Source organism: Eurypyga helias, unplaced genomic scaffold, assembly GCF_000690775.1.
Source record: "Eurypyga helias isolate BGI_N326 unplaced genomic scaffold, ASM69077v1 scaffold7872, whole genome shotgun sequence".
NCBI lineage: Eukaryota > Metazoa > Chordata > Aves > Eurypygiformes > Eurypygidae > Eurypyga > Eurypyga helias.
Genome location: NW_010237771.1, coordinates 10,790 through 30,382, shown reverse-complemented (window position 1 = coordinate 30,382; position 19,593 = coordinate 10,790). Strand labels below are relative to the sequence as shown.

At 47.3% G+C, this 19,593-nt stretch overlaps 1 protein-coding gene across 1 annotated transcript; it reads left to right on the top strand.

The window, feature by feature from the left end:
- The first annotated feature begins 566 nt into the window (after window positions 1–566).
- LOC104506585 (rho GTPase-activating protein 20-like) lies at window positions 567–19,172 on the top strand. The gene is given in 15 exon segments (XM_010147574.1): window positions 567–646; window positions 5,074–5,244; window positions 5,833–5,982; window positions 7,554–7,595; window positions 8,342–8,426; window positions 9,282–9,359; window positions 10,078–10,144; window positions 12,239–12,427; window positions 12,888–13,063; window positions 13,601–13,762; window positions 14,906–15,015; window positions 15,935–16,124; window positions 16,751–16,853; window positions 17,418–18,238; window positions 18,240–19,172. Coding segments are annotated over 15 exon segments (3,357 nt in total).
- The last annotated feature ends 421 nt before the right edge of the window (window positions 19,173–19,593 follow it).

The window sequence follows — 19,593 nt, the reverse complement described above, 5'->3', positions numbered from 1 at the left end:
TGTTAAAAAGGTTGCAAGCATCTTGAGGTTACACTACCTGGAGAGGGGCCTAATAACAGTCTATTTGCTGAATCTGTAAATCATGGAAAATTAAGACAGAGAAAAGTCTATTAAGTAACCTCATCCATTCCTTCAGCCCATAAAATATGGCTCCCTACAGCATTATATGCTGTTCATAGCTTTGTCCAGTTTTAAACTGGATTCCTATACCTTCCCTTAACAAACTATTCCATGGCATGAGTGTTAGGAAGTTTTTCCTGACCTTCAGCCTGTGGGTTTCAGGTTTTTTTCTCTGCTTAACTTTATGCCATTACTTTGGATTTTAGCTATGAATACTGAAAGCATTGCAAGTTAGGAAAGTTTGAACTATCCCACATAAATGTGAGAGTTGACAAGTGTTTTAATAGTAAGGAAGGGGAGGGGGTGTCTGAAAGCACAGATCATGGCTCTCAGTGCTGAGGTTTCACGAGTGTTATCTAGGTGAAAAGAGCACTTGCAGAGAGCCATGAGCAGATCTGCTTCCAAGGTGCCCAGGCTAACTCCACTGTCTTTTTGTCTTGCAGAAGATGAAGCCCATCGTCCAAAGAAGACGATCTACCCCTTCTGCCATTACTAAAGCTCTCAGCAAGTCAAAGTACCATTACAGGTAGAGGAAACAACTTTCTGACTCCTTTTTCCACATTTCTGCCTACAGACTGAAATCAAACCGGTTTTCGAATTCATTTATTGGTGTCAAGGTTAATTTATTTGTGCTCAGCAATAAAAGCTGAGGGAAAGGAGAAGGATGGGGCAGGGACATTAGCATTATGATGTTTGTCTTCCCAAATAACTGCTACATGTGCTGAGGCCCTGCTTCCCAGGCAGAGGCTGGGCATCTGCCTGCTGATGGGAAGCAGTGCTTGAATTCCTCTTTCTTCCCATCTTATTTTCTACCCCTGTCCTGATGGGACGGAGTGAGGGAGCAGCTGGGTGGGCTAAGCAGCCAGCTCAGGTCAGCCCACCACACAAGGCTAGCTGGTTATTTTCAATATAGATATTAGGTCTAGATATTTGATGCCTGTTATATCCAAGTATAAACACACCTGGACAATATTGCAGCGTGCAGAGACAGCAAAGTAAAATCAGGTACAAGAAACAGTGTGTAAGTTTCTGTAGTGTGGTTTCCCTGTTGATCTGGCTGGGATAAATGAGCTCTGGCACTTGTGACATTCAGCTCAGAGGAGTATTCACCGTGCTGGCAGTGCAGACATCAGCAGTGAGGTCCAGAGAGTGGAGCACTGGCTGATAAAGTGCCCTTCCTCCATCCCTTGTAGAGCCATTCCCTGCCATCAGGGCATGAAATGTTCTATACTTTTCAAGCTGGATTGAGTAGCAGAGTTTCCATCTCTTCTTGACAGCTGTCCTGGCTTTTCTCTCATGTCCTGACTCCGTCTGCCAATTGACTTAATGAACCTGAAGGCATGGACCTGTTCAGAGCTTGCATGGGGCATATTGTGACTCTGTGCTGTGTCATGCTCAGTCTCTAGGTAAGGAGATGACCTGCTTTCTGAGTCATCAGCCTGGAGTTTTTTCCCAAAATTCACTTTCTAGCTAAAAGCCCACACTACCTCCCTTTTGCCAGGTAGTGTAGCCAGTGCAGGGAGGTCAGTGTGCTCCTACCAGGCGGGAGCCATGAGCCCCAGCTTGCAGACACAAAGCCCAGGAGACTCTTTTCCTGAGATACAGTGACCAGGTCACTTATCACCACATGCCATCTTAAAGCTGGGAGCCCATACCTCCTGAAGGAATAAGAGATTTTCCTTAAATATATATATTTACATGTGTACATATGTATACGTATGTGTGTGTGCATTTTGTATGTATATGTGTGTGTGTGTGTGTATCCTCTATGCTTGCAAACAGCAGAAAAACCTCTGTTCTCCCCCTCTTGCTGGACTGTAAATGAGACAAGCTCCCGGATGTGGGTCTGGCTGAACAGTCAATGCACACGTGGCCGATGGATTCATTGCTGTTTACCCTACCCTCTCAGCCACCACAGGCAGTGTCATGAGAAACAGAAGCAGAGATGTCTGAAGAAATGAAAGAGACGATGCCACGGGAAGGACAGACAGAAGCTGCCCAGTGCAGACCAGTACATGGGACACCTCTCCCAGCGCTGTGTGGCTGTGTGTGAGGAGCACAGTTGCGGGTGTCAGAGAGGTGCCTGTGGTGCCTGGTGTGGGCCTGCCCATGTCCTGCAAAGGCCCACGGGTTTGGGTGAGAGCACAGTCGTCCCCATGCCCTCAGCTCTGACTGTGGTGAAGGCAGTGGTTCACTTTGATTATCGGGAAGGAGGCCATAAGCTGTCCCCAGCCAGGCAGGTCTGGGCAGATCCATTGCAGGCAGGGGCATGCAAGGTGGCTGTCCTGTTGTGGGAGAAGGTGTCAGCAGGCAGAGGAGGGACGAGGTGCCCCAGGAACGCGCAGAAGGACACAGGCTTGGTGTGGCATTTGCTGCTTCACCTACTAGGACGGTGGTGGACTTGTCCCTGAGGAGCATCCTGGTGTTTCACTACAGCACATCCCTGCCCAGGGACTCGCTGCTGGAGACCTCTCTGTCCCCTGCTCTGTCTAAGATGTGGCTGTGTTTCAGATGCAGGTTCATCTGGTGTGTGAGGGGGCTGGGAGCTGCATCTGGGGATGGAGGGAGCACTGGGAAGTCTTCCCATGCCCTGCCAGCACTGTGTGGGGTGGCATCAGCTCAGGCCGTTTGGTGGGAGAGCCACCGGATCTGCCCATCCTCCAGGACAGTTACATCCCCACCAGATGACAGCAGCTTTCCCTCACTACCAGCTTGGGTGGATAGGTTAAGTGGTGACCTTGACGTGAAAGCTCCCTCACTTGCCTGCCACTCCAGAGCCAGCCAGGGCTCTGCTGACGCGCTGCTCTGCAGGTGCGAAGCACCAGGAGTATCAGCAGTCAGGTACAGACATGCCAGACGTGCAGATCTGCTGCTGAAATATCCAGTGCCAGCCCGGAGCTGAGCTCAGCTGAGCCCTCTTCAACGCCATCCCCTCTTCCTCCTGCAGCACCATGTAACTACACAGATAAGGGGATGCTCCTTGCTGCGTTGCTCTCTGATAGAAATCTTACAGATAACATTTCCTGAGGGATTTCTTTAGTTTGATTTTTTTTTTCTTAGTAAGAAAGAAATGATGAAGCTGAACTGATTGCCAGTTTGATGCAGACCAGCCCTCCTGAAGAATGCCCCTTCTCTATCACACCATAGGCAACCGATGCACAGTACATCCTGCCTTTGTGAAACAACAGTGTAGGGTCAGTCTTGTAGGATCATTTAAAATAAAGAGCAGGACTAACTTTCATTTGGTTCTCTTCTGACTGAGTTATATGGCTTCTTAGACATTCCCTCTCTCTTCTAAATTGCACTAAAAAAGAAGTAAATAAGAGTAAATCAACAAATTCTTGACTTTATTTGGCTGGAGAATATGCTCATGAGGGAGGGAAGCTTTAAACGTTTCTCGTGATGGATTGCTGTGGAGGGAGCTGGTACAATGCCGTCTTTGCTTAGGCCACCAGTGTATTGGTGAGGGTTTTTGCTGTCTTGCTGTTGTGTTTACAAAGCTGTGTGACTCTTGCAGCGTTAGGAAATCCACCGCTGAGCTTGTGTGATGGTGTGGCTCCCACTGCTCGATTGACGCACATGGAAACCTTTAACTATCAAGTTTAAAGGTGATTTAGCTTCTCACTTGTGGAGGCAACAGATGCATAAGCCAAGAATTCACTTGTTGGTGACTGTGGAGTGATGAGGAGGGAAGAGGGAATTTCTGCTTGCAGCACTGTGGGTGTTCCTGTGCCTGGGGACGATTTTAAAAAAGCAGCTAATGGCTGGCTTTAACCTCACTCCAACGAAATCAAAGGGGCCCAGCTATGAGGCCAGTGGAAATTGAGTTAAGGCTAACAATGTCAAAAATGCTACCCTTAAAGCTCACATGGTTTTTTCATTTGTTTGTGCAGAGACTGCCCTTGGACTAGAGTAGTGTTGTTGAGGGGTGGAGGCAAGGGAAGTCTTCCACATGCCTCCTTGCCTGCAGGCAGGATACACATTTTTGTCCATGTGTAGAGACAGGAGGATTTCTGTTGATTTTCTATCTACATAAATCTAAGGCCTTGTCTCCTGTTAGCTAATTCAGTTCAGGTCAGGCACATGAACACGGTCTCTGAGGCTCATGAACAAGGCTCAGCAAAGAACTATCGCTTGTTCATTCAGCACAATCCCACCCTCGCAGAGCAAGGGAGGACCCAGGAAATGACCGTGGGACCTGTTGTACCGCCAGCACTGCCGAGGAGAGCCAGGAGCAGCGCTGAGAAGGTGCTCGGGGAGGGTGCTGAGAGGCAGGTGGTAGATCAGCACTTGGCGGAGCTTTTCCAGGTGGGGAGAGCAAAGAGAAAGGATTTGGTTCAATCCCAACGATGGCTTGTTGACTGCAGTCAACATGCAGAAACCATCAGGGGCTTTTGGAAGTGGTCAGCACTTACATCGACCTCAGCAGAAACAAGATGCTGGATTGCAGCCGGGCACACCAGAAGAAGATGGCTGTGGCACTAGGTGTGGACATGCAGTTCATTTTCTTTGTGCTGCAGCCCTTGCACTGGCAAGCAGTTCAGTACAGATGGAAAACGTGGGCAGAAATGGCAGTCCTGCTCTGTGCCAGGCTGAGCAGTGCCATGGGCCAGGGACTGCCGTGGGGTTTCTGTGTTCTTTGTGTGTCATAGCTCACATGCGTGTGCAGGAAAGTGTTCTACTTCAGTGAGAAGTGATTCAAAAATGAGTATTTCAGCAGCTTAACCTCCCCAGATTTGGGGTAGGCATTTAGGCAGTTTTCCATCTGTCTGAGGGTGGTAAAAGTAACTGGGAAGAGGCAGGCAGATGCAGTTTGTAGTTGAGAGCAATAGGGGCATTGCTGGGAGAAGCAAGGGGCTATTGAACTGTTCCAAAACAGTCACCTGTGTCCAATCATGAACTATTGTGAGAAAAGCTGCTGACAGAGTCTTATGATTTTTCTTCCTTCTCCAGGGAAACTACCCTTTCCTCTTCCCATTCAGACAATGGGCTGGCAAGTGGAGTGTTCAGCAGCCCTGGCTCCACTTTCATCCTGGACGAGCGAGTGCAGCTAACCGTGGGCTTGCAGACCCAGGAAAGACATTTGATCTTGTTCAGTGATGTGCTGGTCATCGCCAAATCCAAGTAAGAGGAATTCACACTGACTCCTCCCTGGTATGTGCTTGTGAAGCTAGGCTCTGAGCTATTTGTGGAGTAGGCATCAAAGCTGCTCTTTAGAAATTTAGATCTAAAATGTGGCATCTCCCCCTTTCACCTCAAGAAAGTTTTCTTGGTATTAATGTTTTGCTTCATTTTCCTGAAGGAAAAGGTTATCTAATTGATTTTGCCCTTTTCCTTATGTGGCGTCTTGAAGAAATAACGTGAGGGCCAGAGGCAGTAAGGACAGAAAACTGACTCCTGGTTTGGCTACTTCTGCCACACAAAAATTAAGAACTTAGGTGACTTCAGTTATTATCCTAGACAGTAATTAGCCTAAATCACCATCTACCTGCATGTGGCTCTCATGAATCACATTGTCCTAAGCTGCAGCCATCCCATTGCAGCCACCAACCCCAAAATCCACTTGCAAAACATTCTTGTAGTGCCTCCACATGCCCAGTTTTGGGAGGTTTCTGCTGTCACTGCATCTGCATGACTGGAAAGTGGGATGACCAGACTCTGGAGGTCTAGGTGTTAGGATCTGGTCTAAGAAATCCATAATTTTAATTGCAGATCCTCCTCCAGCCTGAAGCTGAAAAAGCAGGTGCATCTGAGTGAAGTGTGGACCGGCACCTGTCTGAGCGAAGTGACAGAGAAAAAGATGAGTCCTGAGAATTCTTTTGTCATCGGCTGGCCTACCATCAACTATGTTGTCACCTTCAGGTATCCCATCAGACACCAGGTCTCCTGCTTCAGCCTGGCAGCTCCCCAAGTCTCCCATGTGTCAAGCAAAATGATGACTGAGGGTGCAGAGCCCTAAACTCTACTACAGCTGTTCTCCCCATCGAGTAGGGGACTTCCACTCACCTTAGGCAGTGTGGTAAAAACATAGATGTTGGGAGACGATCATTTTAGAAAGATACCTGCAGGTTAGTCCCTGAGAGCCTTTTAAACCAGAGGACCAACCTTTGCAAGTATTGTTATAGCAAGGGCTAACCCTGCTGCAGAGCATCCTGGAACATCACAACCAAAGCTGCCATAGCAAACCAGCTTGTGCCATCATAGAATTTAGACGAATGTTGTTTCAGCACCTGCCAGCAGCCATTTCTGTAGGAGTCTAGCCCTGGTTTGAGAATTTTTCATTATGAAGGACAGGTTAGTTATGTCAGTGAAGAATGCCAGATGGCCTTGTGCCAGGATTAAATCCTTTATCCACCCCTAGTGTGGCATGGACAGCCCCATGGCAAACCTTCCTCCTGCAACTGTCTGCCAGGGTGTCCCAAGCCCGCAGCAACAGACTGTAAAAATGGAAAGGTTCTTCAAATGGGTTCAGAGCTTGCTTAGCCCTGGCTAAGCTCAAAAATAGAAATGCAGGGGAGCACAGAGCAGGCTAGGGAATAGTTCATTCATGTCCAAATGCCATCTCAAAGGCTGTCCCGATATTGTGCCTGAACTAGTAAGGCTCACCAAAAAGCAGGTGAGCTTTTTATTACCTGGAGCTCAGTCTCGCCTGGCTCCATTGAACTTAGAGCTCATATATCCACAGAGAGCTCGGGTCACTGCTGGCTCAGGCATCTCTGCTTCATACTCTCTTTTCCAAAGCAAAGAGGTTAGCAGTCTTCAAGGGTCGCTCTGTCCTCAGGGATTCTGCTGGCACAACTAGGAAGGGCTGATCTGTCCTGATGCTTTTTCCTTCTGTGGGGCAGCTGCCCCTGTGCAAAAAGAAATGGGAACCATATCATGGCTTCATACATGCTGTCTCGTCATTTCCAGGGTGGTCTTTCCCGGGTGATGCATTCCTGGCCTTAGGGCTCATGCTCTGACATGCAAGCTGCTGTTTGTGTCTTAGTCCAAACTCAACAGCGGTTCCATTTCCTTCACGTCACTGAGACCTGGGTAATCCGTGTTGGCAGCAGAAGCTTCTAGGAATGGCAGACATTGGGAAGGAAATAATAGGAGAAAGAAAATAGCAATTAAAGGTCACTGCAAAAATAATAAGGGCCCACAAGATGAGTTAACTCCAACATCACAAAAAGATATTTGTCCCTTATCTGAACACTCACCAGCCTGGGCAGGAAATGTAGTCCAGTTTGTTGCTGGGATTTTTTTGTTATTATTATTTTTATTATTTGTTAAAATAGAACAGAAGCAGGAAAGGACTGTGCTTTTGTTCCAGGGCTTTGCAGGAAGGAACTTTGACTTACAGCTATATATAAATGAAACGGGGTAGAGTTTCCAAAGGCTGTTACCCACTCAGCACTTGTTTGACGATCTGCCTCCCTTTTTATCTTCAGCTCAGCTGACACGAAGGAACGATGGCTGTCAGCATTACTGTGGTAAGTCACCCTCCTTTCATCCTTCTCCTGGGTGGTTCCTCTACAGTCCTTAAGGAAATTTGTCATGCTAGGTGTCAGATTGTCCTCTGATTTTTCAGCACATTAGGTGTCTAGCTACTGTTTGAAAAAATCCACCTTTGAAACCTGAATGTAGAAGCCCCTGGGTGAAAGCAAAATTCAGGACTCTGTTATCAGTCCAGAAAAGATGAAATCCACTAGAAGATAACATTGTTGGAGCACTTTTTTCCTTTTGGAGCTGGAGGTTGGCTTTGCTAATCACTGTGGAAAGGTCACAAGTGTTACTGATTCTTCAGATGTTTTTTGATTCAAACTGTAGTTTGTATTTCCTGGCATTTAGAGGTTACAGTTGCTTCTTTTTCATGTGATGTTTTTATGTTGTTTCCACTGACATCCAGGCAGAAGTATTTGTACAGGTAGAGAGAGGGGAAGTCATCCCTTGTTCTCTTGTGGAGAACAGTAATGATCCTAAGGAGGCTGGAAGGTGTTATGCTAATCACATCTGCGTTAAAGCACTGCCACGTGGGGTTTTGCTGGTCTGGGGCCTCAAGAAAGATAACGAAGCCAGAAAGTGCGTGTGACCACACTATGAACATTGCCTGTTATTGTTACTGTCAGAATTAACCTGTGTTTACTCTAGTGCCAAGGAGCAGGTCCCTTGGTCCTCTTGTATCCAAATCTTAGGGTTCTCCTCAATTGTATTTCCTCCCCTTTTCTTTGACTTTCAGGCATATCAATGAGGTAAAACAGAACGAATTTCTGAAGAATCTCACCCTTCAGATCTTTGTGCTGGATGCTGACAACTGTTCTTCTGTGAGTAAAGCCAAGAACCTGCTCATCAGACCAATGCTACATGGAGCTCTGCGGGGTAGGGGCAGGAAGGCAAGGCTGTGGTGCTGCTGCTGCTATCCCTGTCTAAGATTCAAGTCCCAGCTGAAAAGGTTTTAGAGGGTTTGCATCTGGGCACCTGCATCCTTCCCACTGGAAGCTCACTCACAGGGTTTTGGTTTGGAAAATCAGGAGGGAGCTAGACTTCTACCAAAGAGCAGTTAATTCTTAAGATTATTCTTGGCCTCTGGGTTCTTTTCTCTTTTCCTTCTGCTGCACGTCATAATTGGTGATGGTTTGTCGTTGAGTGCCCAGTCATTCCTATTTTCAGTGCAGTACTGATCATGAAAGAGTCACGGAATGAATTCTCCTGAATTAATTTACTGGAATATATCCCAGTCACTTCATATTAGTAGCATACATTTCTAGGCTTCATGCCAAGCTTGCTGGGTCACATTTACCTCCTGGGACTCTTCCCTCAGAGTGACCCCAAGCACTCGTGGTTTATTAGCACTGTGCTGTGTTTACCCTTTGGAGTGACAGTGGCACTTCTGTCAGTCAAATACTGGTGTGATCAAATACAGCATCTGATCACCACCAACTTCCTGTGATTTCTACTGGATGAAATCTTTGGATGGTATAAGAAACCCATGATAGAAGAAGTAACAGAGAACAGTTTTTCACAATGTATAGCCATCACACTTAATGATTCCAGTGTACTTCAAATTAGTACAACTCTTCTAACCATGAACATTTTGTAGTTTTCAAGCTACAAGAAATTGCAACCAAACTTCATGCCTTCTTATCAGCTTCCTGTATTTCCTCTGTTTTCCTTTCTAGAGTGCTGCAGTCAATGTGTCCAATATGGAAACTGCAGAGAGTGTGATGAAGAAGACCCTTCTACAGCTTGGACTTCCTGTAAGTGGCAGTTGCATAGTCTGCCAGATCTTAGCTAAGGAAGCTGGCAACCTCTGGTTTACAGGACAGTGCAGATGTGGAGAAGCCTAGATTTGCTGCAACTGATCAGTAAGGCATTAATATTCTCTGGACTACAAGATGAAGCAATCTATTTGTGTGAGTGCCAAGTATTGGAAACACAGAGATGCTTACATGCCTACATTAAATTCAAACCTTGTATAATAAAATCATTTGGATTTTAGAGGACTTAAATGCTTGCAGCCCAGCATTGGGATTGAGCCAGTCTTGTCAAGGGATTATTAATATGGCCATGAAATACTGAACAAAATAGTGACGTTATCAGATGAGCCTTGCCCATTGCAGTGGTCCAGCCTTTCCCATTAGTGTTTAACAGGTAGGTTTGACAGTGTTCCAGTAGTTTAAACAAGGAAGGTTGTGGAACATATTGCTAAAATAGGCCAGGAAGCCATCATGTGGGTTTACATCCTGCTGGCTCTCGGTCTTTTCTCCTCCTGAACCTTTCCCCTTCCTCTGCGTATCAGACAGGCTGATCCAGTGTCATCCCTCCCAGCCGCGCGGCTCTCCTGGAGATGGCCGTGCATGTCTGACTCCTTGGCCTGTTCAGCCCTCTGTTGCTTTCAGAGTGGAGTGCAACCTCATGAGCCCTTAACCTGGCACCCCTACCTAATATTTTTCTTCTCTCTTCCTCAACCACCAGGCCAGGACAAGTGAACACCACCTCTGGGTGATCTCGGGAAAAGATGATCCCGCTTACCCTCTCATTGGTAAGAGCTTTCCCATTTTCCTTCAGTTCTAGCAGCACACGAACAAGTGATAAATGAAACTGGTGTGTGTGGCAGAGAAATGTCTGAAACACTGCACCCTTCTCTTAAAAAAGCAATGGTAGGGAGGCTGTTCCTGATGTGAGAAGTGACATCAAGGTGATGTGAGACTTCACCCGGCTTTTATGGTCTCAGGATCCAAGTTTATTCAACACATGGTGACATCTTTGAACATCTTCACACTTACCTCCCTTTTCCAAGCAAATCTGTGCATTTCTGGATGGGAGCCCATGACACTTTTCAGCAGATGCTCCAAATAAATGGGAAACGTTTAGGCTAGCCTAAGAAGTTCTTTCTATGCAGCGGGTGTGATGCAAGGGTAGGACGTGCCTCAAAGCCCAGTCCCATTGCTGTGGCTGCTGATGTGATCTTGCAGGGCTGTGTGCTTGGAGGCTTGGAGGCTTGGAGAGGTCATGCTCTTCTGCTCGGCTTTGCAGGCTTCTCCTCCCAGGCAGTGCCTGTGGTCTGGGGCAGCCTCAGCCCACCTTTGCTACCTGTGCTAGAGACACCCACTCATGTCCATCAGCCAGAGCATCTCCTGACATCTCCTGAGCACTTTGCCTTCTGGCTGGGTCAGAAGCAAAACAAATCACTGCAGTTAGGTCATCCTTCAGCAAGAGCATGCTAAGTCCAGAGGAAAGCACTTTGGCGGTTGAAGGAAGCAGAATTTTTAGATGGATGCATTGGTGACTTTTAAGCCTGTAGTTAGGAAGATAACATGTCTATCCTACCTTTTTGGCATTCAATTTAGTTTTCATTGCATTTCAGCTCACAAATAAGGAAACTGTTTTCCACACAAGATGTCATGTCACATGGAAAACCCCATTAACATTGCACACAGCTCCTTAACATCGTTGTCCTCTGAATTGCAACCTTAATCCAACACCGATCTGATCTCACAAGTACACATGGGCCATATGAGGCAACGCCCTTTGCAGGCTGTTTATTTGAAAACTTTCCTTTTTAACAATTTCTGTTTAGGTTTTAGAAACTCCTGAGGAAAGTGGGTATGTATGTAGAGGGATTTGAGGAAAGTTACAATGGAAGAGAGTGCTGGGGAACTGTAGAAGGTGATTTCAGAAATACAAAAAAAACTGATTTTAAAATAAACGACTGAATTTTGTCTGTTAAGTGCTAGGCATTCATGGAGGTCACCAAAACTGGAATTTTCCAATAATAACAGTAACAACAACAACAGCAATAATAATAGTTTTTATTTGTGGGTTGTTGGCAAAAACAACACAGCAAAATATAAGATTAAATGTACAATCTGCCAGAGAGGAAGCAAGGAAATACACTGATTTTATATTAGGTGCATTGAAACAGCTGCTTGGTTCTCTGGCAGATGTATCAGTGGTGCAGCCATTGCTCAGGCTGTTTTGCCCTGTAGCATACTGCTTAGTTATGCTGAATGAGTAATGTCTGCATTAACTCTGCGCTGTGTTTTCAGTGATAACCCAATAAATACATCCCCAGGCTCTCCAAGAAAGTTTATGCATGTTGGATTATTAAAGAGATCTTGCTCCAAAGACCATGTTGTCGTAGTAAGACTATTATTCTGTGGCTCTTTAGACTGCACATGTTTATTTGTGGGTGTTTATTGGTGTTTTCCAAGTCGTGGTGGCACATGCTTCCTTTTTGTATTCATCCAATGCATACTAGACTGTCATAGGAAGCCAACTCCTACGCAGATCAATGCTTACAGCGTTTTGTTAGTGCAGTGGGGCCCATAATCCTATTTATAAGGGCTTAAACGCACTTGATAGTGCTTTGTTGCAGAATGTTCTGGAGAGCTGCTGATGAAGAGTGGCTGACCAGGTTTAACTGGATAAACTGATTTGTAAAGCAATAATCATATATACGTAGATGTGCCCTGGCCTCTTCAGTCCACTGGTGGAGGTTTTGAGCTACATTGCGTAGAGGCCCAGCTGCAGTGGGAGCCGTTGGATGTGGCTGCTTCCTTCTGCCCAGATTTGGAACTGTTCTCACATAGCTCTGCATCTTTGCTTGCTCTTTAAACAACTCTTTGCTCAACAGGGCACGAGTATCCTTTCAGCATTGCACTGAACTGTCTCCGGGACTCTGCTGACCAGCAACAAGGAACCAACAATAACACCCTCCTGGCTGATGGGACAGAGACTTCCTTCTTTGATCAGCTCCCGAAGGAAAAACAGTGTCAGTTTGTCCTGAAACCCAGGCTCCAAGCTCCAATGCAGCTGAGGAGAGGTAGGGGCTGCAGGAGTGCAATATGGCCAGGCAGAGACTTTGCTGCTTTCCATGGAAGTGGCAAACTCTTCCTAGCATCATACAGGTATTCCAGAGTCGCTCTCATACCTGAGTGTATGCAAAGAGGAAGAGATTGCAGAGGGGCTAAATTTGCCTTGTGCAAATGTTCAGAATTTGCTTTCAGTCCTTGATTCGCTTTCAGTTGCAAGCCATTCTTACATTGCACAGGAGCAAGGCTGTCTGAAGAACAGTGATTGAATAGAAGTTTGCTGATGGTTTAGAGAAGAACAAGGGGTTTCACTGCTGTATATTATCTGACTGTCCCCATTAATAGCGTAGGTATTAAGCATGCAATGATAGAAATCCTTGCTTTGCTAGGAACTCTGCCTCCGCTGTAGATCACTCACTGAGCAGTAGGAAGGACAGACAGTTGTGTAACAAAGGTCTGTGTTTCTTTCAGAGTCACTGCAGAAACACACCAAGAGGAAGAAGTCCTTGATTGACTGGGCCCTGCGCCGCAGCACCAGCACCCCCACGGGCAGCCCTCCTTCACAGTCTCCTACCACCCCACGAAAGCTCTTTGGCCTGTCACTGTCCTCTGTTTGTCCTGATGGGATCCTTCCCAAGCCAATCATGGTAAGGAACAGCCTGGACTGTTCATCCTGACATAAACATGATGTATTTAGCCCAGAATTTAAAGCCACTTGTGGTATTTATGAGGATTGGAATGGGAAGAAGACCATCATTTGCCTGTGATTCAGATCTGTCTCAGTAACAAGGGTAAGAGCATCCCTCTCGTGTGTAGTCCATATCACTTCATGCACAGATGTCCACCCTGTTTCAATGGGTGTCTCCAACCAGGTCATCACAAGCTGACAAGGGGCAGTGTCAGTGGGCAGCCATGCTGCCTCATGCTAGCCTAGACCTTTTTCACTGCAAGAGTCTACTGGACTCACACGTTCCACAGGATAAGCGTACCCTCATGAACTGTACTTGCAACTCAGCTGACAGGCTTTTGTCCCTGGTTAAATCATGATAAATCTCTTGTGTGTCTGTGCTCTTCGCAGTACTGAGAAGATCTTAAGCTAATTACATTATAATATGTGAGGTATGATATACAGAAACAACAGGGTAAAGTATTAGGCGCTTAAGTACAACTGGGCTTTCTCCTAGGATATGCTGCTCCTGCTGTACCACAAAGGTCCCTCTACTAGGGGCATTTTCAGACGTTCTGCCAATGCAAAGACTTGCAAGGAGCTGAAAGAGAAGCTGAACTCTGGAGATGATGTCCAGGTGGATGGAGAGTCAGTCTTTGTGGCTGCAGCTGTCATCACGGTATGTCTGGGCTAAACATACCTTCCTTCTTCAAGGAAGCAACATGAGTCTTTATGGGTAGGGAAGATTTGGGAGGGAACACAAAGCATTTTCCAGCCAGGCACATTATCACCTGATGGCTCGGTCCGTCTGTGTGCACAAAAGGTCTCTGCCTGGCCCAGTGGTACTTGTTTTCGCGTGCAGATATGTGCAGTGGTCCTCAGGCCAGTGTTTCGTTTTCCACCTCCCTGTACAAAACAGCTTCCAGGGGGCGATACAGTAATATCTACCTCCAAGATAGCCATGGTATTGATGCAGAAGTTATCTCATGCTACCAAATAACATGCCAGAGTCTGCCCTCAGCAATTCAGATGCTGCACTGACACAGGCAGCTGGTGGCAGCAGCACAAATGCTCTTTGTCCTTTCTGGACACACAGAAGAGACTGCAGGGAGATACGGGACAACTTGTGCCATTTAAGTGCAACTGCTCTGCATCCCCCCCCAGGCAGAGAAGCCATGGTCCAAGGAATGGGCCTGTACTATCTAGAACCTGAGCCTTCACCTTCTAATCAGCCAGCAAGCAAGAGGGAAAACAGCTGCCAAATCCAAGCAGAGGGGTTGTGGTGGGTCGGGGATGAAGCCTGTGATAAGACCCAAGTTTTAGTAAGAAAAAGCCTGTCTTTTGCACTGGGAATTAAATCTGGTCAGAACAGTTCCCACCTAAAGTATCAAAAAACATCCCTGTCTCTTGCTCTTGTTGGCCTAATACAAAAAGCTGTTGACTGGGAGGATATTCAGGCACTTTCCAAGGCAAGACAGAAGTTGTTAAATAGCCCCTTGAGCAAAAAGCAGCAATTCTGATAGCTGACGGGTGTTTCAAACAGGATTACACACAGCCTTAGGCGTGAGTCCTTTCCCTGCTGCTGTAGAGATCAGCCCTGTTTGGAGAAGGGGCAGGGCACGAGGGCTGGCTGCTCACCTTCTCCCATCACAGCGCTGCAGGACAGCTTGGTGGAAGTGGGGAGGGGAGGGGAAATGTATGTGTGTCATGTCTTGTTTTATCTTGTGCTTAATATGAATAAACAATGACTATATGCATCGTGAAACCAAAACAAGGAATTCAAAACTGACCAGACTGCTCTGCATATATATATTTAATTCAGGATTTTCTCCGAAATATACCTGACAGTGTTCTATCCTCAGACATGCACGGACTGTGGATGGAAGCTGTGGACACGGAAAATCGGGCACATAAGATTGAAGCTATCAAAAGGTTTGTAGAAATCTTTATAAGGGTTCTTTTGGTGGGAGAAGGGGAAGCATATGGTCCTAAACTTCATCTTCTGGGAGACTCCTGGCCCTGTTCCAGGCCACAGCAGAGCTATTGCTGATTGCCAGTGTCACTGGTCAGAACATTTTCTTTGCAATGGTCTCTCATGAACATTGTTAGCATTTCTGACCCCAAAAAAATGTCATTAGAAAATTCTTTTCTGATGACCAGTTCAAATTACCAGGACCAGCAAACTGGAAAAGCAGGATAATTCAGCCACCGGGAGTACATCAGACGTTGATGGAATTAGGTCCTTAACGGTGGTAACTTTTTTCTTATGTGCACAAAACAAAGCTGACCATCATAGTGCCAGTTAGAACAGTCCTGCCAAGGTGGCGACTAGGACCTTGAAAATGGCTTTACTGCCTTGAAACTGCTGCCCTGAGCAAGAACAGTCTATCAGCATCGTATGGGATATGCAGCATATCAAACCTCTTCTTGCCAGTGGCTCAGCTCAGGTTTTGAACGTTACCATTTGGCCTGGGCCTCCTTCCTCCCTTGTCTCTGCAGCATGGGGCACAGGCAATGGTATTGTCTCGTGTGCTGCTGGCCTGGAGCTGTGTGCATCTCCTTTGGGCAATCGTTATTTTGTTAAGGCATTATGGACTTCTGCCCATGTGTCCTGGATGTAAGTTCCTTGGTCCCTCAGGGTCAGTGACAAGAGCAAGTGGGTGTAAAGTTGTGGCTCTCACATCAGTTAGTGGGGGGGAGTGACACGGTCTCGCTTTATTCTCAGATGTGAATGTCTCAACTGATTGTGAGGGGCAGAAGGGGGCAAAAGCTTTGGTAAGCAACTTCTGGTATTTGAAGAGCAGGTTTTTATCAACAGCACTGTTCTCCTTTGTTCCCACTCCCTCAATAGTCTGGTCAACCAGCTCCCAGAGGCCAACCTGATCTTACTCAGACACCTCTTTGGGGTCCTCCATCACATTGAGCAGAATTCCGGTGTGAATCAGATGAATGCCTTTAACCTGGCTCTTTGCATAGCGCCCAATATGCTGTGGCTACCAAGTCCCACTGGGCCTGAAGAGGAGAGCAGGTCTACAAAGAAGGTAACCTTCCGTAGGTTTGACCTCATGCTTGTCTTCCCCTTTTACTGCTTTTTATGGGCACTGTATGTTGTAGACTAAAGGAAGGCGGAGGGTCAGTGACACGGCTGGCTGAGCATCACCTGGGCTTTGTCCTTGTGCGGCTGTGCCCATGCTTCTAGGGGAATTTAGCCTCTCAGCTTATCCAAGGTGGAAAGGGAAGCTGTGGTTGCTTTGCCAAGATGAACTTCCTATAAGGAAAAGCAAGCACAAGACAGGTGGAGCAGCACTGCCACTTCAGCTGGGTCTAAAGCCATCCTGCAGAGACAAAGTAAGCCCTGCACAGGACAGTGCATCGAGGGGGAGGGATGCTGGCTTGCAGTTCATGAGGTGTTATCAGTAGGAGGGAGAATCACAGAACGTGCGGTACCTGGCTCACTGTACCAGTTCATGTAGCAAATATTCTTGCCCCACATGGGGTGTTAATACAGATGCATTGCCACGTTCTTAACAGCACCTTGAGCAGAAGGATCTGTAGGAGATTACATCTTTGTCAATAGAAAAGGAACATTGTTGGACTGATTTGACTTGCTTTAGGTAGCTGGCTGTATTTTCATGAAACTGACTCTGTAAATTCATGCCTTTGCCAGGTGGCTTTGTTAGTGCAGTTCCTGATTGAAAACTCAGGAGAGATTTTTGGAGGCGACATTGCTTCCTTGTTTCAAAGACCAGACAAAAAGGAGGAATCTCTGGGTAAGTTGGTGGTACTGTATCTTCCAGAAATGTTTAAAATCTTTTCATAGGTCAACTCCTTATGCAAAAGCGTTTGCTTTCCTTCATGTCTTTTCCAAGGAAAAGCCTTGAGAAACAGTGGGGTTTTATTTTCCCTTGGCCTGTCAGACAGAGGGGAAAGCAGAGGGCTGGGGTGCATCACTTCAAATGTGTCCCTGAGCATGGTTGTCTGTCTTTGTAGCTGCTGTTCAACCTGTTCCAGCCATCACAAGAATTTAATGTAGCCTCAACACGTCCCAGCAGTCTTTTCTTCCAGATTAGTTCTGTAAAGCTCAACCAAGTGGTTGAATGGAAAGAGGTCCAGTTGTCTCTGTTGCTATCCTATGAATACAGGACACTGGTGACAGCTCAGGTCACAAAGCCAGAATTTTTTATGTTGTTCCCAGTTGTGCTCTGATCCCTGGGAAAATAATGGATCATCTTTGCTTTTCCATGGACTTGATAATATTTCCCTGCCTTGGTTGTAAGCTACTATATAGGGTTAGGAGACATAGGCAACAAATTAATTTGCATTCTCTGCCCCAGGCATAGGCTTGGCTCAGCATGATGATTCCTCTGATGAGCTGGAGTTTTCTGCTTGTGACCCAGAAGGACCAAAGGACCATCAGGTGCCTGAAACAGATGCCTTTTTTGAACCATCCAGCAGCTTGTTACTCGACGAGGATCAGGAAGACTGGGACTTGTTCAGTGAGATCACAGCCTGCTACCAAAGCAAAGCCCGGAAGAACACCAGTGCAGACAGCTATGACCTCCTGGAAGAGGAGGGTTCCTTCTGCTCCATTGGCTCAATCCGCTCACTCAGCCCGGCCAGGGACCGGTGCTCATCAGAGCCCAGCGTCTGCCTCAGCTCCCAGCTCCCTGCTCAGAGCCACGAGCCAGTGGCCCGCCAGTCCAGCTGCGATGCCACCCTCATGCACAGCCACACAGACTACATCCACAGGCTCAAGCAGCTGCAAGTGGAGAGCCAGAAGCTGATCGATGAAGGCCTAAGCCCTGGGGTTAACAAGGCCAGGCAGAACTCGTGGCAGTCACCTCAGGCCAGCTCTAGGGTGAAGCAGCTCAGCCTTCAAAAATCCAGCCTGTCCAACAGGTCCAGCTTCTCCAGCCTGTCCTCTACCACCACCTCCCCATCTGCCTCCTCACTCAGCTCCTTGGACAGTGCTTTCTCCTACTGCTCGGAGTCATCAGCCATTAGTCCCACAGACGTCTCCTCCCTGCCATTCATGTTTGGCACGTCTGCCAGGCTCCACGCTGTATCCCCCAAGATTGCCAGAAAGTGGCAGAAGTCCTTCACGTCTCCTGTGCCTTTACATCCGTGTGACCTGGATAGTTCCCGTTCCGTGTGCCCTGGATAGTTCCCGTGAGAATGACCCCAAGCCTGTAGAGAGCAGTCATTGCTTTGGAGAGAGGAAAAGTTTTCCGCCTGTCAGCAGAGCTGCCGTGGGAAGCACGCTAGCTGACGTTGACTGGGAAGGAGAGGAGAGACAGCTGAGTTGTCTGGGGGTCCGTGGCCCAGAGCTCAGGAGCCAGGATTATGCCAAGGAGTTTGAACAAGTTCCTGAGCTCCCGGCTGCCAGCCCAGCCAGTGAGAAATCCCCACAGGTCAGCCACCAGCAGCACAAGAAGAAGGGAGTGAAGAACATAGAAATCAAAAGTGTTGATGCTTGCCCTCCAAGCCAGGACAGCCTGAAGCGCACCAAGATAAGTTTTTACATGTCCCCATATAACGAAAGCTCCTGGGGGTCTCCAGTGGAAGGGGAAGAGGAGAGATCCGTGGCAAACACCAGCAGCAGCAGCTCACCCAGCAGCAGCAGTGTGCAAAGCCCGACCAAGAGCCTTCAGACTGTGAGAGTCCATATCCCCCAGACAGTTTTCTACGGGCAGAACACCCCCCTTGTCCTGCAGTCCATCTCCAGGCGCTACCGCCATGAACCCGTGATCCCATGCCCACAGGCAGAGCACGAAGAGAGCCCCCAAAGTGCCTCAACTCCCGAGGAGCTGGAGAGCAAGCCAGTGGAAACGGCGCAGGCGCCAACCGAGAGCAAGGGCTTCGGCACGTTCAGCCACACCATCCGTATCTTCCTCCCCGCCTCCATTCGCAACACCGTCAGGGAGTATTTCAAGCACGATGAAACCAAGAGCTGTCCCCCAGCAGAGGTGGAGGCGGTGGAGAATGAACTGCTTCGCGGTAGGGTGGAGTGGCTCAGGAGCCAGCCACTGGCAGAGGTGGTCACAGAGGAGCGTGATGCAGTGGCGTTTGCAGAAGAGACATTTGTCTAGAGATGGATGTGGCAGAACTGAACTTTTTTTTGTGTATGTGCAGCAGAAAATATTCTGTAAGAATATGATCAGGATGTGAAGAATCTAGCAGGCTGCATAGGGCAGTAAGTGTAAAAATTACACTAATGTGTATGTAATATTGGGGTTTAACATTCATTTTGGCTGCAGGGGGGTTTGCTCTTGTTTTTTTTCTACACCCTTTTTCTATGGAAGATACTTGCCTGGCTGGGTGTCCAGTGGGCTGAATGCCACTAGACTCTCTCCGTCTGTGAATTAGCTGACTCCATTTCTTTTCAAAACGTGGAAGGAGAAACTCTGCTTTATTTTCTCCAGTCAACTGCTGATGTGTGTGGATGACTGGAGAACTGGGACAGCTAATGGTCCATCAGAATTAGTTAAAAATCTTTACTCTTGCGCAAAA